We start from the raw sequence: 16,404 nt of genomic DNA, 5'->3' as shown, positions 1-16,404 counted from the left end.
TTTAATTTATCTACTGCGAATATCGGTTTATATAATAGCATCCAACAATTAGTTTCCCAATAGAAATCGGTTGTATGCATTCTTGAAGGATGCTTGCTATATGAGTGAATTAGTGTGAACAATTCATGCGTTGTCATGAATTTCCACGAATAAATTCAAATTCCAGCGAATTGCAAGCGAATGTACGTTGTCGTTGTTTTAAGTACATTTCTTGATAAATTTGAAGTGGAATTTTTGTAATATTTTCAGTCTTGTACAAAACTTTTAGTGAACTGACATGTTGTGCGATACTATTGTGACGAATACTGCGGCAACGCGAAGTGAACAACGAGAAAGAGGCAGAATGTTCGAGGAATGACGTAGAATGTTCCACAAAGAGAAACGTCAAGTTGGATGAACACTGCGAACAGCGAGAGAAAGAGAATGAGCGATAAACTTCAGAACGTTCTAGAGTTGCCATAAGTACGAGCGCAGGTATATAAGGGCGCCGCCACAGCGAAGTGGGACAGTTACAAGTCAGCAAGCTACAAGTAAAGTGAGCAGAGAAGTGAGTTGCGAATAAGCAAGCTATAAGTTTAATTGTGTTAACAAGTTTAGTAAAGCGTTGTTATTGCTTTAACAAGTATTGTAAAGTGTTTTACTGTATTACCAAGTATTGTAAATTGTTTGTTGTACAATAAAGTTAATTGTACTACAATTTGGTCATCATAAGCATTTATTTAACAATCCAGCGATACGAGCCGCAAGATATTTGGGGAAATCCTTCAGGGCCGGTTGTTCAATGTCTGATTAGCGCAAATCGGTTAAACACAACTACTGCTTTATTGATCACATGTTACATCCCAACAAGCATTTCAGTAAACGTTTTTAAAAATAACTTAAATTAAGTTTGCTATAATAAGCGTTAAATAAGCATTTTTAATATTAAGCTTATTAAAAGTTTTTTCAAATAAACCTTTAATAAGTTTTGATAGCGAATGTTTATAAATGACTTAAACTTATAAATGAAATGTAAATGCCAACGACATGAAGTAGTAAATATAAAATTTTTTCAATCGTAAGTGACGTGTTTACGTTTTTTAAAATATATTATTAAAAGAAAAAATTAAATAAAACCGATGTGGTAAAAAAAAGTCCAATCCAGGACCCGCTGCGCTAATCGGTGGAGCATTCGAGTCTTAAAATGATGAGTTCCCCTTATCCTTTCTTAGTTTAACATTCAATTAAAAATGTATTAAATTTTTTTCAGAAAAGTTCATCAATGAGAATGGCGGCGATGAAGTGGAATATATAGCTGCATCGATGTCGCTTTTCCAATTTGCCAATAACCGCAAGTAATTGAAAACACGCAACAAGATGTAATAATTAACTTTTTTATGCTTAATTTGTATTTGTTATTGTGAATTTGTATGCTAAAATGTCTATTCCCTATTTATATTTTCGCGTCTGTAGATGAGTCCGCCGAAAATTCGCATTTCGTTTAGTTTCTAGATGTTAAGCAATCTATGTATGAGTTTTTAATGAAATATCTTTAAATAAAGGGTTACAAAAATGTTTATAAAAAGCTTTCTTTTGAAAATTTTTAGTAAGTTTATATTCATACGCTTATAAAAAACTTTTTTTGAACCTTTATTATAATACACTTTTACGCTTATAAAAAGCTTTCTTTTGAACATTTATTACACGTTTATATTTCTACGCTTATAACCAATGTTCCTTTTCGATTATATTACGCTTACTTTCAAGCGTTTTATAAACAAAAAATCAACGTTTTGTAAGCTTAATGTTTATAATTGAAAACTTAAAAAAAACTTTCTTTAAGTTTATTTTGCTTGTTGGGATGCATGATGTCGAAATCGTCGATAGTGTAGTGGTAGTGATAACCAGACATTGAACAACCGGCCCTCAAGGTTTCAAGGATAATCGTAACAATTGGTGTCAGAAGTGGGATTGTTAAATAAATCCCGAAGGATAAACTACTGAAAATGGCGAAAATTCAGGACTACTTAAAGATTGAGGAGCTGAAACAGGAGTTGGAAAAGCGTAATTTGGCCACCTCCGGAAGAAAAGTGGAATTATTATCCCGTTTGCGGGAGGCTATAGAAGCTGAAGGCATCGACGTGGACAAATACGACTTACAGGATAAATCCGACGATGCATCCGCAAAGGACGAACAGAAGGATGAGGCTGCTTGTTCGTCGAAGGATGTGCAGCAGACATCCGGGAAGGTTGAAGAAGAGCAAAAGTCTCCAAGTTCATCAACAGCTATGGACATGAACACGTTATTGGCTGCCATGTGACAGATGTCATCACAGCTGTCGTCACAGATGCAAGCACAGGATACACGCATGTTACAGATGTCATCTCAGATGCAAACACAGTTGTCAGATATTTCTTCGCAGCTACAGGCACAGAAGATACACGTATATCACAGTTGCTGGAAGTCCAGGATGCAAAGATTACACAACTGCAGGAGAATTTGGCTAGAGATAACGAACAAATCAAGGATAGACAGGATAAAGTCGAGGCTAAGGTAGAAGAGTTGGAAGGTCGCCTCCGAGATATGCAGTTGAATCGTCCACCTTCTTCGACCAGCGCGCCCAAGGTAAAGACTCCATCCTTTGACGGCACGATTCCTTTCCAAGTCTTTAAGCTCCAGTTCGAAAAGACGGCTACAGCAAACAACTGGAGCATGGACGATAAATCCGCTGCTCTGTTCGTGGCATTAAAAGGACCTGCAGCGGAAATATTGCAGACTATTCCCGACTGTGAAAGGAACAATTACGATGCCTTAATGGGTGCAGTGGAAATACGTTATGGTAGCGAGCACAGGAGACAGATTTACCAGATGGAGCTGGAGAATCGCTGCCAGAAATCCAACGAGACTACAGGAAATTGCCTCCGAGGTTGAAAGGTTGGCTCATTTGGCAATTGGAGATGCATCTGGCGAGCACTTCGAAAGAGTAAAAATCCAGAGGTTCATCAACGGAATGCGGGAACGCGGGTATACCAAGCGAGAGACGTACGCGAATCCAAAGCCAACATTTGCTGAAACTGTCTCGTATGCTCAGACGCGTGAAACGGCGGCGCTCCTAAGTAGACCAGCCTACAAAGCACATCGCGTGGAAGTGGAAACACCGGACGAGACAAATGAAATGCTGAAGAAGATTATCCAACTGCTGGGCGAGAAAAAGCATGGCTCTGGCAAATGTTTTAAATGTGGAAAGCCAGGCCACTTCGCCCGCGATTGCAGCGCGAGTTCCAGTGCGCTCAACAATTCAGCAGGACGCAAACGCAGGGCTGAAGGAGACGAATGCAACTCCAATCAGTGGTTAAACTGAAACGAGCCAGCAGCAAGGGGCGCGCGCTGGTTCCCGCAATTGAATGCCCCATAATCTCTGTCTCGCGAATTGGCAGAAAAGCGAGCAACGTTACTGTTGGTGGATATGTGGACGGACATGACCGAGTACTAACTGTGGATACGGGCGCATCACATTCCATCATTCGATCTCGTTTGGTCACTAAAGAGGTAAGGCCATTACCTGGAGCAAGGTTGAGGACAGCAACTGGTGAGGACACCCAAGTTGTAGGAGAGGTAATATGCAAAGTCGCAATAGGGAATGTGATGGTGTTACACAAGTTCATAGTTGCGGCGATTATGGATGAAGTCATCATTGGATTAGACTTCTTGCTTGATCAAGGTATGCAGATCAACATGAAGAACAGGATTATGATGTATAACAGCATGGAAGCGCCCCTTAGGTTTGGGTATGATGGTCCGTACAGCAGCAAGCGAGTGATCCTAGAGGAAAGCGAGCAGATTCCCCCGAAGTCAGAAGCAGTTGTGTGGGCAAAGATTCATGGAGATTGTGGGACAAACAAATTGTGGGTTGTTGAAGCAACACAAAACTCTACACCGGACGTACTTATTGGTAAAACCCTGGCTAAGACGCAAAAGGATGGACGCATCCCAGTTCGAGTGCTCAATGAGTTCAAATCACCAGTCAAACTCCGAAGAGGAACTGTACTGGGGCAATGTCGAGAGGTAGAGGCAATTTTCAACTGCGAAAAATTACCTGAAAGTGATTCCATTGGCGGGAATGACATTGCGGAAGACATTAATGCATGGGCGGAAGGGTTGGAAGAAAAATACCAGCACAAGGCTAAGGAACTTCTCCGAAGATACTCCAACATATTCGACAAGGATGGCGACAAACCAGGATGGACTAACGTTGTGAAACATCGCATTGATACTGGCGATGCAAGGCCAATCCGTCAAGCTCCTCGGAGTGTTCCACTTGCCAAACGTGAAACTGTTAGCCAAATAATAAAAGAAATGAGTGAGAGTGGTGTGATTGAACCATCATCGAGTCCATGGAGTCCGCCGGCAGTACTTGTGAAGAAGAAGGATGGTCAAATGCGGTTCTGCGTAGACTACCGGAAACTAAACGATGTGACGAAAAAGGACAGCTATCATCTTCCCAGGATCGATGACACTCTGGACTCGTTGACTGGAACAAAGTGGTTCTCAACACTCGACCTTAAGAGCAAGTGGCAAGTGGAGGTAAGTGACGAGGATAATGAGAAGACAGCTTTCAGCGTTGGAGACGGTCTGTGGCAATTCACGGTGATGCCCTTTGGATTATGCAACGCTCCTGCCACTTTTGAACGACCTATGGACCAGGCGCTCAAAGGACTGCATTGGAAAACATGTTTGGTGTATCTAGACGACATAATCGTATTGGGTAAAAGCTTTGAGGAACACCTGAACAATTTGGAAGAAGTTTTCCAGAGGTTAGCTGGCGCTGGTCTGAAGCTAAGTCCTAAAAAGAGCTCACTGTTCAGGAAGGAGGTGAACTACTTAGGGCACAAGGTGACAACGGAGGACATCTGTACTGCGAAGGAAAAGATAGAAGCAGTAAATGATTGGCCAAGACCTAAGAACCTGCACGAACTACGAAGTTTTCTTGGGCTATGCACCTACTACCGCCGATTTGTTCCGAATTTCGCCAGCGTTGTTAATAGCCTCCACGAGCTCACTAGGAAAAATAGAGCCTTCGAGTGGAACAAGGAGCAGGAGGAGGCTTTCCAGACTCTGAAGGAACGACTATGTACTGCACCTATGCTAGCGTATCCCGTTCCAGGGGCAACGTTTATTTTGGATACGGATGCTAGTGGTTATGCCATAGGAGGCGTACTGTCGCAGGTAATTGATGGGCAGGAGAAGGTAGTTGCCTACTATAGCCGGTCGATTGGAAAACCAGAGAGGAACTACTGCGTAACTCGGAGAGAACTACTAGCGTTGGTGGACTGCGTCAAACATTTCCACAAGTACCTCTATGGGCAACGTTTCCGAGTTCGAACGGACCATGCAGCGCTGAAGTGGCTACTACAGTTTAAGAATCCAGAAGGACAGCTAGCTCGGTGGATTGAGAGACTGCAAAGTTATGACTTCGCTATTGAGCACCGCAAGGGAAGTGTCCACGGTAATGCTGATGCCATGTCCCGCCGACCATGTAGCCTGGAATGTAAACACTGCTCAAAAGCTGAGGGAAAAGAGGACATTATAGACGTCCGTCTAACGACAATAACACCATCGGAAGAGTGGAAGGAAGAACAGCTACGAAAGTGTCAGCAGGAAGATCCAGATCTGGAGCTTTTGATGCATGGACTGGAGGTGGACAGGAGGCCAACTAAGGAGCAAATGGCAGCGGAGAGCCCCATCGCAAAGGCGTACTGGGCACAATGGAACAGCTTAAAATTAATATCTGGCTGTTTGCATAGGGTATGGGAAAGCGAAGATGGCCAGTGCTCCCGCAACCTGATAGTAGTTCCAAGGGTAAGAATTCCGGATGTACTCAAGGAATTCCACAATGGTCCTAGTGGAGGGCACCTGGGAATCACGAAGACCCTGGAGAAGGTTAAGCAGAGGTTCTATTGGGTTGGTTGTCGGCAATCGGTCGCAGAGTGGATTGCTAACTGCGCGGAGTGTATTGCAGCTAATACCATGTCCCCACCGGGGCTAACCACGTAGTTATGGCTGTTTAGTTGGTTATCCCAATAACCCACTTCATTTAGCGTAGTTTCGTCATATAAAAATGACAGCACTTAACCATTTCACTGAGATGGTTAAAAGCTAACCAACTCGAAACCACGTCGAAAGTCTGATACAACCCTGTGTTTTCCCGCCATCTGTGGGTCATTAGCGTTAAAATGTAAAGAATTCGTTCCCTACTAGTGTTTGGACTCAACTAAGATCAGATTAGATTTACTCCGGTTTTTGAAAAAATTTGAAATCGACTCCACTACTCCGCTTGACTTCCAATCTATTCCGTTTTTTTTCATTCATGTTATGCCCCTCTTGGGGCCGTTTTTTGAGTGTTCACCACCGGTTTCAGTAAAAAAAAATGAAAGTTAGCCAAATCTCACTGTTAAAAAGTAACTCTTTCATAGCAATGCGTCAATAAAGTAACTTCGTTATTTTTTGATGTATGGCTGTACAAATTGGCGGATGCAGAACTTTATACTATGTCTCCATTGTGAGATTTAATGAAGATTTAGCCCTCTGACGAGATTTGACGTTAAATCTTTTGAGATTTACCATATAAAATTAAATCTCGAAAGGCAGTAGATTTAGGTTAAATCTTCGTCAAATCTTCAATAATATTTATCAATAAGTACAATTTGTTGGAGTGGCAACCACAAATTCACATGCCATAAGTCAAATGACATTTGTATTTTCAAAATACAGTTGAGGACAATGAAATCTAGCCTATCATAAAAACATGAATTTTCGTATTTTTAGGGATTTTTATATTTTTGTTAGTTTGGGAGGAAAATTAGTAATACTTATTTACATAACTGTGGTTGTAATAAATTAAGAAAATATTATTTTGAAAACTAAAAATTTAGAAGAAATATTTTATAGTAATATCATTCCGAGTCTTCTCCGCTTTCTATAAGTCATTTACGCGCTGCGAAAAAAAATTTGCAAACATTGCACCGAACATCCTCTAGAACTCAGTCCGTATTCTTGATACGCCAAAGGCCCACGATTGGATTTTCGGTTCCCTCCTATGAATAAGAGAGTTCTACAAAAAATTTTCTTTCCGCAAATTTTTCTTACCGTTTTGATAATTTTTCTTAAATTCGGGAAAATGATTCTTTACACTTTCCAAACTATATATTATACATACATATTTACCACGAATAAGAAGCCAATAATATTCAGAATTCATATAATGAAATTCCGCTTGGTGCCTTCTTTTTATCTGTCTGTATATCAATGTCCGCAACTGTATTTATAAAATCATACATAAACAAACGTCAAATATTTAAAAATGTGAACGTCAAACATATCTCGTTGTGGTAATGGAGACGGTTGTGATTTAGCAGCTGGATTTATTAAATCTTAATGGATAAATCTCTCAATGGAGACATAGTATTACTTAACTTGTTAAAAAATATATGTAGAATGAAATTTATATAAAGTAGAAAAGGTTTGCTTTTTAAAAAATTAAGTGTTAGATACTATTCTATACTATATAGAAAATGCAAAAAATTACCTAAATATGTAACATATTATCCTTACATTGCCCCGCGTTCTTATTTTGCATGAATAGAAAATATTTTAGTCAAACAATTAATGTCAGAAACAAAAATAAAAAATTCAATCTAGTACGGATTATTTGTTTTTGCTCCGATTTTTTCAGTAATTTAGTCCTGAATCAATTTTTGGAGGTCCGAACACTGTTCTTTACATTTGTACTGTTTTATAAACCTCAAACCGCAATGTGGACAGCAATAGTTAGTGATGTGGTTAAGTTCGATTTGAGATGGTTAACTTTTTGGTGGGGACATGGTATAAGGGGCCGAAATCCAGAAGTCATGGCCAGATGAAGCAATATAACTCAGGTGCACCTTTCGAGTGGATTGCCATGGATGTAGCCGGTCCATTTCCTATGAGCGCACAGGGAAACAAATACGTCCTTGTGGTTATGGACTATTTTAGCAAATGGCCGGAGGTATACCCGATTCCAAACCAGGAAGCTAAAACAGCGGATGTATTCACCTACAATTGGGTTGCGAGATACGGTGTACCTATAGAGCTGCACTCTGACCAGGGAAGAAATTTTGAATCGGCGGTGTTCCAAGAGATGTGCCAGATACTGGGTATCCGGAAAACTCGAACAACGGCTCTTCATCCCCAATCAGATGGCATGGTGGAGCGGTTCAACCGAACCCTGAAAGAGCATTTGCAGAAGGTCGTGGACAAAACTCAGAAAGATTGGGATGTCCGCATACCCCTGTTCCTGATGGGATACCGGTCAGCAGTGCACGAAACAACGGGTAAAACTCCTGCAAGGGTAATCTTCGGCAGTGAGCTCCGTTTGCCTAGTGACCTGAAGTTTGGAGTAACTGGCGATGCAAGGAGAATTGGGAAAGAGACGTCCAACATCCTGGAAGAGGAGTTAAGAGAAATACATGCTCTTGTGAGGCAGCGAACTCAAATTATGAGTGACAAGATGAAGGCCAGATATGATAAGGCAATGAACTCCGAGGGTTTCCAAGAGGGAGACTTAAAGTTGCTGTACAATCCACAACGGAAGAAAGGTTTGTCCCCAAAACTGCAATGCAACTGGGAAGGTCCGTATAAGGTCGTCAAACGGCTGAATGACGTAGTGTATCGAATCCAGACCGTTGGGAGACCAAGAAACAAGATGAAGGTGGTCCACTTGGAATGGCTTGCATCGTTTGGAACAGCAAGTGTATCTGATCGGGACGATCAGACTTAGGTGGAGGGCAGTGAGACGAATACTGCGGAAACGCGAAGCGAACAACGAGAAAGAGGCAGAATGTTCGAGGAAAGACGTAGAATGCTCCACAAAGAGAAACGTCAAGTTGGATGAACACTGCGAACAGCGAGAGAAAGAGAATGAGCGATAAACTTCAGAACGTTCTAGAGTTGCCATAAGTACGAGCGCAGGTATATAAGGGCGCCGCCACAGCGAAGTGGGACAGTTACAAGTCAGCAAGCTACAAGTAAAGTGAGCAGAGAAGTGAGTTGCGACTAAGCAAGCTATAAGTTTAATTGTGTTAACAAGTTTAGTAAAGCGTTGTTATTGCTTTAACAAGTATTGCAAAGTGTTTTACTGTAATATCAAGTATTGTAAGTTGTTTGTTGTACAATAAAGTTAATTATACTCCAATTTGGTCATCATTAGCATTTATTTAACAATCCAGCGATACGAGCCGCAAGATATTTGGGAAAATCCCTCAAGGTTTCAAGGATAATCTTAACACTATTTTCAGCACAAACGGGCTTTTACAAGATATGCATTTGCATATGTAAGTGCTACTTGTTTGTATGTCCCCGTATATTAAAATGTATCAGAAAAGTAGCATTTACCTATGGGGATCTTGTAAGAATGCTTTAATACTGTTCCATTAATGCATTTTAGTATGTTTGAAACATTAATACAGCCATATGCATACAGCAGTAGTACAAGTGTATGATTAAGGTACGCATACGGTCTGAGAAAACACGCGTGTTAAATGGAAATGAAGGTTCATTTATACTGGCATGTATTTCTAAACGTATAACTGCATCTAAAACTAAAAATCGTCAAAATTGCGCTTACGGCTTACCTAGGCGACGATATATGTATGAACAGTGAATATCTCGAATCATCGACGCTTCGATTATGTGTGCAAGTATCGATGTGCCGATGTTCCACATAGTTTGCAATCAATTATAAAACATCGATATTTTAGTCGTATCATCGATAATATCGAATATCGATGAATATCGTGCATCCCTAGTAAGTATGCCAAAAAAAATCAAAATAATGAAAATATTTTGAACTAAAACAATAATTTACATATTTACTTGCAGGGTATCGGAGTTATTCATAATTTGTATTGAAAAAGTAGCGCTTTACAAGAAGTGCAGCCGTTGCAAGTAAGTTTTGCGTGTTAGGATCCCTGTGTATCCGTCCACGTATGGCTGGTGCAGTCCACTCGGAACTACTTTGCTCAAGTGCAGCCTTTGCATATTTACAAGTAAGTATACCACTCCGTAAATGCGAAAGTGCAAATATTAATAAAGATATTTTTTTGTACAGGTTAAGATTATTTGTGTGTCCGTCCACATTAGCTGGTGCAGGGATTTTTACTACTGCATCCTTTGGTTTAGTCAACTGCAGCCTTTGCATATTTACAAGTATGTATACTACCCCATGAAAGTGAAAGTGCAAATATTAATAAAGATATTTTCTTGTGCAGGCCAGGATCGTTTGCGTGTCCGTCCATATCAGCTGGTGCAGGGATTTTTACTACTGCATCCTTTGGTTTAGTCAAGTGCAGCCTTTGCATATTTACAAGTATGTATACCACCCCATAAAAGTGAAAGTGCAAATATTAATAAAGAAATAAATAAATGTATACTACCCCATGGAAGTGAATGTGCAAATATTAATAAAGATATTTTCTTACGCAGGCCAGGATCGTTTGTGTGTCCGTCCACATTAGCTGGTACAGAGATTTTTACTACTGCATCCTTTGGGTTAGTCAACTGCAGCCTTTGCATATTTACAAGTATGTATACCACGCCATACAAGTGAAAGTGCTAATATTAATAAAGATAATTTCTTGTGCAGGTCAAGATCATTTGAGTGTCCGTCCACATTCGCTGTTGCAGGAATTTTTTACCACTGCAGCCTTTGGGTTGGTCAAGTGCACCCTTTGCATATTTAAAAAACCAAATGTAATTAAATTACGATACTCAAGATCTAATTTTTAAATGTAACAAATATAATGACTTACAAGACTGATTGGAGAAAATAGTTGAAAACATTACCAAAAATTTACATTTAAAAAAAACCAAATGTAATTAAATTACGATATTGAAGAGATATTTTTAAAGTGTAACCAATATAATTATTAACAAGACTGATTAGAGAAAAAAGAAAAAAAACATTAAAAAAAAATTACATGTTTAACAAACCAAATGTAATTAGATTACGATATTGAAGATCTAAATTTTAAATGTAACCAATATAATGATTAGCAAGACTAAAATATTTAAATTAAAAAAAAAAAACTGTGGTTTATTTTGAATATATGGGAATATTTGTCTATAGATTTTTCTTTGGTGAGAATTTTATTTTAATATTCATTTATTTCATTTTTTATATCTATATGGCCGTAAAAAGTTAATTCTTTGTCTATTGTGTAGATATTTAATTAAATTTGTATATAGAAAACGCTTTTCAGCACTACCAGACTACTTTTCCTACTACCTTTTTACAAAAGGGGATACAATTGTTGCCCACTTCTCTTTCCTTCTCAAATGCAACCTTACAAGGCAGTCGATTGACACAAATGTCAATATTTATCCAACCTTGATCCATTGTGGCCATATGCTAAATATTCTCAAGTTTTTAAATCGAAATTGAAAAATACTGTATTAGTTTTTGTCAAAAATTAATAATCTTATTGTTTGTAAAAATTTTAATTGGACCTTGTCATAAGCAGCTGAATTCGATGTCGCCGTAATTGTGTTTTAGGCCCCTATTATGAGTTGCATTCGATCTTCGACTGTGGTCGAAAGTGCTGATCGAACGAGTTTTCATTTGGTATTATGGTGCTCATTCGATGAAGAATAGCGCTATTGTGAATTGAATTTCGCTCGTTTAGGTTGTTCACAATAGTATATTTTTCAACGCTGAGAAGCTTTGTTTACAGATCGAGCAAACTAAATAGTGTGCTTATACTATGTACATATGGGTGTTTCCAGCGGAAGGTCCACCACGACAAAAAAAATAAAAGTTGTATATTTAACGTATTTACGGGCCGATTTGTCTGCTTTTTAAAATATATACTGGCTATGTAAGTAGAATCATGTTTGCATAAAATGATCTTCCTAGGTGGTGCCAAGGTCGAGATAATTCGAAAAACCGTATTTATGGTCCGATTTGGTTCGAATTTGGCGTATGTGGTTGAAACATAATAAATCATAAATTTCTAATAAATTGACCCTGAATTGGCGCTGAAGTCAAAATATAAAGTATATTCTACATAAAATACATATTTTTTTTTGCGTTGAAAATTCATTTAAAAGCAATATTAACGAAAATATAACGATGGAAATTTATGTCACGTGACGCCACGTCACGTCACGTTTCACACTTGTAAAAGAGAATTGAAACAATTTGCATTAATTCAAAAAACTCTAAAAACAACTAGAATTGCTCCAAATCATATCAAAATAAGTTTCATCAAAATAGCCATCCACAATTCGCAGAGTTTTGCGATTTTGTAAGAAAAGAAAAAATCAACTTCCATTTTTTGTCACGTAACGACACTCTCTTTAAATGCTTATATTTCAGGACCAAGCAGTTCGATTGATTTCATTTTTCGGTTAAATATAGAGCTAATTATGTGCTATACAATGGCCCAAAAAAGTTAAAGAAAACTAATGGTATTCCTTTTTTGTATCACATTGAAATCGTACGACTGTCACGTGCGCCACCATGGGAATGCCCATATGTAAATTTGTGCAAATTAAAATGAAATAAAAAAGGAAGCGAGTTTATAAAAGCGTGGTAAAAAAAAATTTAATTAGCCCAACGGAGTTCTGGTTGAACGATTTGTCAGAGGATGAGGGCTTAAAAAACTAGCCAGGAGCAGAAAACGTGAGAGTTTTAGTGCAGTCTTTCGAATATATTTTCGCATACAATATATTTAAGAAATTTTGTGATCCAAATCTATTTAAAACATATTAAAACTATAAACAGCTCCATGATTTTGTTTTCAGAGATCGTGCCAACAGCGTAAAGGGATTTTCTTTCATATGTAAAACCAGACTTTCGAGCTTGTGTTTACTATTCACGACGTTAGAACTGCTAGAAATTAGTACAAATTGTTTGAAATTAGTGTCTAGCCGCCAAAAAGTAAGAAAACAAATGCGAAATCATACATTTTTAAAATTTTCTAACATTTCGCTACACCAACGAAAGCAAAATTCTGTTCGACAGAAAATTCGATACTCAACGAGAATTTCGACACGCTTGCATAGCTCATAATACGAATTTCCCTTTCGATTTTCGATAGCCAGCGAAGATCGAAAATCGAATGCAACTCATAATAGGGGCCTTATTGAGCGAAATTTTTGGGCGAAAGTTGCCGCCGTCCTTGCACTACTGTGCGAAAATTCGTAGCTCGTCGGTATTGTGTTTCAACGGTAACGCAGACACTCATATGATCCCTGGTCACCAATTGTTGTTGCTTTCACTGCACAACGAACAATTTCAGAGCGACCGGGATAACTGAGCCGCATGACCATTCGGTTCAAATTTGACCAGCCGGCTGAGACCGAATCATTGATTAATAACAGGCTAACGTAAAATTCGCGGCTTGCGTTTTGGTACGCAGGCCGTCGAATTTGTTATTTTGCGTCACCCGAAATTGGCTCGCGTACGTTTGCTTTTGATTTCATTGAGCGAAACGTCAAATCAAAATGCCACGCAGAACAAAAATTGGCAGCACATGCCGTTCAATTTCGTTTGATCCCATACAAGTTGCATGTGCATGAGAAATTTTTGACAATAAATTGCCGGCGTGCGTGAATATTAGGTTAGCCTGTAAAGGGTTGGCTTGCGAATACAATTCTAGTACTACTATTTGTTTCTTTTAGTAGCGAAATGGAGTATTTTTCATACTATTTCTCCTTTTAGTAGCAGAATGGTAAACTTTTTGGCTTTTTTCAAGCAGTTTCTTAAAAACATACATTAATCAGCCCTATTCTGCATTTCGACTCGAATCGAAATTTTCTCCGTTCGGCAACTTTGGTATTCTTCGTTCCGTTTCGTTTCGATCAGTCTTCGAAATTTACAATTATACCTATTCTACATTTCGATTGAACGATTCGTAGTTGCATTGTTCTGAACACATTGAACAAGACGAGCTACGGGCCACAGCTTCCAATTTGCTATCTTCGTTCTCTAAACACTTTGTCGATGGCGACATGATTTATTTGAACGCGGCAGCGTAATCATGAATTTGCATGAGTTTGACATAAAAGAAGAGGAAGAACGTTATCTATCGCTGGAAAAATAGAAGTTGCGATCCCGTACGAGTCCGGACTAGTCAGAAATAGTTAGAAATCGATCCCGTACTCGGTTCTCTGACTATTGAGAGGACAAAAAAGAGAGTAAATACGGTTCTCCATCTGTCAGAAGTTACCAGTTTTAGTCCGAGAATTTTTTGCTGGTAAATTCTGGTAAATGTGTCAAACGATCAGCTGTAGTCTGTTTGGCAACCAAATTGTAAATAAAAGTGGACTCTGCTAATTCATGTTGAAAAGTATTTAATTACTTGTTTAAGTGGATTCTAATGAATTTGAAAGTATTTTTGGTTATTTACCTGTGTCAGCTGAGAGTGTTTACATACAAAATAAGCAAAAATGTACAACCAAAATTTGGAGGTTATGTTGAAGTTGACAGAAGTTACCATTTCCGATCCCGTACTATTCAATGTTACTCTCTCGCTCTTAGCAAATTTTTATTTTTTGACAGTTTTACTAGTCCGAGTCCGAGGAATACGGGATTGCACCTAGAAATAGATCTAATGTGGCCACAACCACAGTCGTCGCGTAGCCCTGTCGTTGACAAAATAATTATCTACATAAGAGTATGTGTTAAAATAATTTGACAGCTTTGGTCCGTAGATCGCCGTTTTCATTGGGTTCGGGCTATAAGTTGCAAATTTGTTGACGGACAACGTTTCGCTTGTTATTTTTGTGAGTTTAAACAATAAATTTGATGAAAAAAATCAAGTACAATATACTGTGCATCATTGTGAAAGTCATCATAAATTAATTTTCTCGATTTCTGTGTTTTCGCGAGCAGCAATACGGACGATACGAAAAATTGGCTCAAATAATGACAACCAAAAGGGATATTGCGCGAAATTATCAAAGAGGAGGTCCAGGCGTTTTTGTGTTTAACCGACTTCCAAAAAAGGAGGAGGTTATCAGTTCGTCGGAAAATTTTTTTTTTTTTTTATGTATGTTACCGCATAACTTTGGACCACGTCGGAAAGGTAGTGTCTCAGAGGTGGTCCCATACTAATCTGGTTGAGATCCGATCAGTGGATCATGAGATATATATATATATATATATATTTTTATATGGGAGTTGAAGTCGGTTTTTTTTTTGCTAAAAATTACTTATCATTATCTATAAATAAGACTGAAATGCACTGAATACAATTTATTCTTTTCACATTAGTAGATTTATGTACATACATACGTACATAAAATGTGGAGTTACAAAAAAAAAGATGTTTTTATTATTGTACTCGTTTTTACTAACTTTTTAAAAAGAGGTGCGTATGTTGTCTCGAATACGATTTGCTATGGATGGATAAGCTTTGCTCTTCCCCTCCTCATGACGGCTTTCAAAATCGAGTTCATTTGCATTCAAATCTTCCACTCTGTACTAAATGCAAATGTTGTAGTGCTCAAACCGCGTTTATAATTTCACTGGCTTTGAGCGGTGAGTAATGCAGTTCAAGATGAATTTCTTATAATTCTTCACTCATCTAAAAAGGATCAAAAATGTCCCTAACTCTCCGCTTTTCAACTTTCGCATCAGCAATCTGGGACTCGTTCTTCTCTTCAAGCAATAGAATTATGTTTCCCCTTACATAAATTAAGAACAAACGAAATTTTATTTTTAAATTAAAATGAGTTAGATATATTTAGTTATTTTAAAATATTTACAAATTTATACTTCATAAGCTGCTATAGTTTGGTGGCAATTATTTCCTTTGTTTTGTTTCGATTCCACACATTCCTAGGCAACTTCGAAGACTGATTTCGAAGATGTTTTCGCTCTTCCTCTTCTTTCGATTCGATCGTAACTGAGAATACCAAATTAACATTGTAGCGGAGCGGAATGCGGGAACGTAGTCGAAATGCAGAATAGGGCTGAATATAGACACCGCTCCCAAAAAAAGAGCTCAAAATCAACGCGTTTTTTTAGCAACTACAAACTTGAACTTTGTTATAGTAAAATTGAATGGGCTATAAAGCTGCGTATTTAGAATTTTTCTGAAAAATCTGATTAGAAATATGCAAACTAGCATGCAAATCTATTGAATTTTCCTGAGTTTTGCACAAAGTTTACAGATTTTATTTCTACACTTGTGATCAGCTAATTAAGCCAGCAACATTTTGATAAATATTGGCTATTTTGCTTTCGTTTATTTAATGTTTATTATTTTTCCATAAACGTCTAGTCATTATATAACAATCAACATATAAATCCAGATTTCAAACGTTGTGCAAAAATTATGAAAACTCTGCAAAGTTTCAGCTAAATTTTCAACTTTTTATTCGGA

The 16,404-nt window shown here is 38.2% G+C and overlaps 1 protein-coding gene across 4 annotated transcripts; it reads left to right on the top strand.

Annotated features, from left to right (window-relative positions):
* Positions 1-9,462: 9,462 nt before the first annotated feature.
* On the top strand, positions 9,463-11,095 carry LOC118751525. Of its 4 annotated transcripts, none has more exons than XR_004994542.1 (6): positions 9,463-9,821; positions 9,896-10,062; positions 10,131-10,222; positions 10,285-10,382; positions 10,499-10,596; positions 10,659-11,095. XR_004994542.1 is itself a non-coding variant. In XM_036486358.1 (5 exons), the coding sequence occupies exons 2-5, from the start codon at positions 10,003-10,005 to the stop codon at positions 10,799-10,801; spliced, it is 399 nt and encodes a 132-aa protein (XP_036342251.1). In that variant the 5' UTR covers positions 9,464-9,821; positions 9,896-10,002; the 3' UTR covers positions 10,802-11,095. The 4 variants fall into 4 exon arrangements, 1 of the variants encoding a protein (XP_036342251.1); XR_004994541.1 differs by having other exon boundaries at positions 9,471-9,821; positions 10,125-10,222; positions 10,659-11,093; XM_036486358.1 differs by lacking the exon at positions 10,131-10,222 and having other exon boundaries at positions 9,464-9,821.
* The last annotated feature ends 5,309 nt before the right edge of the window (positions 11,096-16,404 follow it).

Source organism: Rhagoletis pomonella, unplaced genomic scaffold (assembly GCF_013731165.1).
Source record: "Rhagoletis pomonella isolate Grant_MI unplaced genomic scaffold, Rhpom_1.0 Rhpom_scaffold_00001, whole genome shotgun sequence".
NCBI classification, from domain to species: domain Eukaryota; kingdom Metazoa; phylum Arthropoda; class Insecta; order Diptera; family Tephritidae; genus Rhagoletis; species Rhagoletis pomonella.
This window is presented reverse-complemented; position numbering and strand designations above follow the sequence as displayed.

What these genes read in the sequence shown, in the direction of transcription:
- LOC118751525 (XM_036486358.1), top strand. Translation starts at nt 10,003, where the DNA reads ATGGCTGGTGCAGTCCACTCGGAACTACTTTGCTCAAGTGCAGCCTTT. An exon ending in CAGCCTTTGCATATTTACAA is followed by an intron (nt 10,383 to 10,498) that starts GTATGTATACCA and finishes TTTCTTACGCAG; the next exon opens with GCCAGGATCGTTTGTGTGTC. An exon ending in CAGCCTTTGCATATTTACAA is followed by an intron (nt 10,597 to 10,658) that starts GTATGTATACCA and finishes TTTCTTGTGCAG; the next exon opens with GTCAAGATCATTTGAGTGTC.